Source organism: Callorhinchus milii, unplaced genomic scaffold (genome assembly GCF_018977255.1).
Source record: "Callorhinchus milii isolate IMCB2004 unplaced genomic scaffold, IMCB_Cmil_1.0 Scaffold3, whole genome shotgun sequence".
Taxonomy (NCBI): Eukaryota; Metazoa; Chordata; class Chondrichthyes; order Chimaeriformes; family Callorhinchidae; genus Callorhinchus; species Callorhinchus milii.
The window spans coordinates 61,196,785-61,201,348 of record NW_024704744.1 but is presented as its reverse complement, the minus strand read 5'-3'; the positions used below and the strand labels follow the sequence as shown (position 1 = coordinate 61,201,348).

At 39.1% G+C, this 4,564-nt stretch overlaps 1 protein-coding gene across 1 annotated transcript; it reads right to left on the bottom strand.

The window, feature by feature from the left end:
• Positions 1-163: 163 nt before the first annotated feature.
• On the bottom strand, positions 164-4,346 carry LOC121848543 (multiple coagulation factor deficiency protein 2 homolog). The gene is made up of 3 exons (XM_042333119.1): positions 4,333-4,346; positions 2,802-2,923; positions 164-343 (listed from the first exon to the last, which is right to left on the bottom strand). Exons 1-3 carry the CDS (start codon positions 4,344-4,346, stop codon positions 180-182), a joined length of 300 nt encoding a protein of 99 aa, XP_042189053.1. The 3' UTR covers positions 164-179.
• Positions 4,347-4,564: the final 218 nt, after the last annotated feature.

Below are 4,564 nucleotides of genomic sequence, written 5' to 3'. Positions count from 1 at the left end.
AAGAGCAGTTGAACCAATTCCTGCTTGAACTTTAGGGGGGAAAAACAAATTAAATCTTCAGATTAAATCCAGAAAGAGGGAATGGAATGAATAACAGGAAATTCAAATAACTACTTCTGCATCACAGAACATATATTGCCTGAATTTGACATTTTATTGGATGTTGTTGGAGTGCTTAATTAGTTATCTGTAGTGTTGGAGCCTTTGTTTGAGGTATCTTTTGCACTTTTATCCAAAATTGTGGTTGGACTTGCTGTCCTTTTCTGCGAGTGTACATACTCGAAGTATGATAAGTACCCATCTTGGTCTAAATCATCTTTTTCTAGAACTTCATCGGTCATTTCTGCAAAAAAACAAAAATATATAGTAATTATAAAGGAAAAATAAATTTACCTAAGTGATGAGCATATATTTTAATTTTAGTCGATAGACAACAGCTCTGGTTTACAGTGATTTTCAGCCAAATGCACAATAAGCTGAGTTCATAAAATTGACAACAAAAGGCAGGATACCATCACTATTTTGGTGCATACTATGGAATGCAACATTGGCCTGGAATGAATGGAGCTAGCAGAAAAATAATCACAGTAAATTGCAGGAAACAGGCCAAGAGCAAAGTTGCTCAACATTCAGCAGCAGCACACAAGGCAAAGCCAATGTTTAGTTGGATAGCCAGTAGTTTGTGGCCAGGAGCAAAAGCGTGAGATTTGGGTGAGAGTCAATACTGCAAAATGGTAATCAGACCATCTGAACTTAGCTGTGTTTTTTTATTTGCATGTGTAAACGTGAGGGTTGTAAGAAGATACTGAACTTTTGAAAAGAAAAAAAATCAGTGCTGCACATTGTAGCTACCATGGTACTGAAAACAAAAGGAAAGCTCTTGGCTGCTCAGTTCGTGAACTAAGATCTTGTGAAGCGTCTTGAGTTTTATACAGCCTCAGCCTCTGTTTACAGAACACAAATGTTAGAAAATGCCAACAATCTTTATGGATCACAAAGTATGCAGAGTTGCAATTTCTGCTCAGCAAGTGCTAATCCTACTGTCTCACTTGCACAGTAAATTAATATTCTAAATAGATATTTTTCTTTATAATATTTGAGCACCCTACAACCATAATCTGCCAGACTCCTTTGTAGTGAATTGCTTAGCAACTAACAGGAAATGTGTGTGTATGTTGCAAAAGTGACCTCCAAGGAAATGGAAATGGCAGCTGACTTGCTCCACTTTGCCATCTCAGACTGCAACAAGGGACAGTGGTTATTTGGGACATTTGCAATGTTAACCCTTCCAATTACTGATGAAGGACCTGAAGCATAAGTCTTACCTTGTCATATTGCTTGCAGTATATAAGACTGGAGAAATGAAAGATAATGCCTATTTGTTTATAAATGTGGTCTGCTCTTAGTCTCCTGAGCGTCTTTCCATCAAATCCCCACATAAGGCCAGGGGCAAACAGCTTTCTGTTATACAATCCAAGTACTCAAACAATGTAGATGTCACTGAGGAGGGGTTTTTGAAATAGGCTTGCCTTCGGGTCCCTTTGTCCAGTGAGCAGCGTAAGGCAAGGCTGAAATTCCTCTCATTTACTCTTTTTTATTAGTCCTAGTTACTTGTTTTTCTTTACAAATTATGGCAAGAACTTTAGATGACCTACCTAGTGGATAAAGCAATCACACTCATACACACCTGGCAGTTGACCGGTTCAGGTCTATGTTGAGTTAGGTGATGTGCGGGGCAGAATGAGGTATACGTTTGGTCTCCAAACCACCATGCCTCCCAATGGGCAGAAAATACCACCACGGTTTCTGTTCCTGAGACAGTTAGCTCTCGTGAGGCTATCCCAGCCAGAGTAAGCATGTTCAGAAGAGGGGAGAAAATTCGGTTTCAAAGAATATTAAGGTTATGCAAAACTGAGGCTGACAACTTATTGGGACAGTAATGGCCCTCTAGGATGTTCATGTAGGAATAGATGTCTCAGGAATATGGGGACAATTCTAAAAATTATTTTTTTAAAACATCCAATAAAACTTGGATGTTTTGTTGGGGGGAGGGGAAGAATTAATGTCTCTCCATACTATTTTCATCTAATGTTTCCAAGACTAGATTTATTTCACAGATCACCATCGCAAGACATTTGCTGGATGCCCTGTTTCTTATCCCAAACCAATCGTTTTTGTTTGGGACAAGAAGTGGCAGATTGCACATTTGTAATATCATTAAACATAATCTCCACTAACATCTTGTGAATGGAAGGATGAGCTGAATAACTAGTTCCTGTTCCTACACTGCTAATTGTAAGATTTTGAACTTCACTCTTTTTGTAAGAATGGAGGAGAGCTATTGATCCCCCAGACATAACAGTTGAGCTATATAGAGCTCTGGTCAAGCTGCACTCAGATGGGGTGTCCACAGCATAAGAGGTAGTGCAGAGAAGAGCAGCGAGGATGAGCTACAAGCAACAATTGAACAAGCTAGGGCACTTCATTCTTGAGAAAAGATATCTCAGAGGGGACTTTGTAGAAGTATAATGAAAACTTAAGTGGGATTAAAAAACTAAACCCAGATCAATACTTTCAGAAGCATCAAGATAGTAGAACAAGGGGACAGGTTTAGAATTACAAAGGACAATTTCAGGACAGACACTGGGAGGTTTACTCCAAGGGTAATTAACAACTGAGTGGTTATAGCCAGGACACTTGAACATCAGTTTGGTTGGTATTTTGAAGGATGAGATCAAAATGGTTAAAGGGCTTTCATTTAATACATGGAGCGGACCAACAACAAAACAAAAGAAACCTACCTATTATTAATCGTGTCATATCTTCTTTTGAAAATGTAGCAAGGGGTTCTTCGAGGGATTCTTCCAACGCAATCATTATTTCCAAACCATCCAGGAGAGTATTCTTGTCAAAATCATGCAAACTACAGAGACAGAGAGAAATGTTGATGCACTAATTAAAGTATTAATAATATAATTTTAAACCAACTAGATAAATGTTTCAGGGAAGTCTCGCTAAGCTAGTATTTGTGAGTCATTTATCAGTGTGGCAGCTCATGTCATCAAGCAGCAGCTACCCTTATTGTCATTCAGTTTCATTTTATAACAACAGGTTGTCCTGTATATATATCCGGGAAGATGTATATATGAGACTCTTCTCACCATTTTTTTTCAGGCTGCTACATTGCCTGAATATTGTTCAATGGCATAGGTTACTGTTATGTTGCCATGTGTCTGAACTGAATTTTTAAAGAAGTGTAATGCTGTTAATGGGAAGATGGTGCAGATCGTATGCTGGAGGGTTGAGATCAAATAAGCTGAAGGACTTCACCCAAACTTCTCAAAACTGTTTGATCACCCACATGTGATATACCTTTATCCCCTTTAATGTTCTAATCTTTTTCAGTTGAGTGTTGACAAGACTGTTGACTTCCTTATACAAGCTGTACAATATCCGGGACTCTATCCTCTCCCGTAACCAGCTTTGTGAATCATACCTGGCAGATGCACACCTGGCAATAAAGGCGCTACTATACAAATATAAATTTGTGTTTTATTTTGCCTGTCTTTTCCTCTTTTCGATCGCTATTTCTATTATCTTTTATCCCCTCCCCACCCTCCTCAGTTCCTACCCCTCTACAGCTCAGGTACCCCGATATACTATAAAGTGGATTGACTATTTTGTGGGTGAAACACAGCAGCCAATTGCGCACAGCAGTGTCCCACAAACAGTCTTGGATTGGAAGTGACCAATTAATTATTTTTTTGAAGGAATTATTACCCCAAGAAAAGCGATCTGTCAATCAACTAACAACCAGGTTCCTACTTACTACTAGGTAAACAGGTGTGTGGAGTAAGGAAACTTGCCCAACATTTCGCCCTGCTGGGAATCAACCTCTGGTCTCGCTTGCGAGTTTGAGTGCTCTAACTAATAAGCTAAAGGATTCCACGATGCTGCACAGAATCCAGGACTACAAGATGCTCCTTGCCCTTGATGTGTGGTCACATCCACGCAGGAGCATTAACAGTTGATGTAAGCATCAGGGGAAATTGACTGATCTACATTTGATGAGCACATGTGATAGACATCATGATGTATACTGACAGGTGTATGGCAGCATGAATTCATGTTATTATTTTATAGGAACATAGAACAGAAGTAGGCCATTCAGCCCCTTGAGCCTGTTCCGCCATCCGTCTGATGCAAGGTCATCAACCTGAAATGTTAATTCACTTTCCTCTCTCCATAGATGCTGCCTGTCCGGCTGAGTGTTCCCAGTGACTTCTGTTTTTATTTAAATAAATATTATGTTTGTTTTTTAGTATCTGATACCTGCAGAAACCCATTACCACATTTAAAGAGTATCCAAACCAAGCTGCTGAGAATGTACAAACATTGTATAAATTTTGTTATACTTTAATGAGGATGCACCAAGGAAACAGTCACATTATGCTTTGCACTGATCAGCAAAATTGGGCCAAAACTTTGCCTTAAGGAAAGGGCACTGTTCTGTTTAACATTCCTCTCACACATTAAAAGATGCTTGACTTTGATGCAACACAAA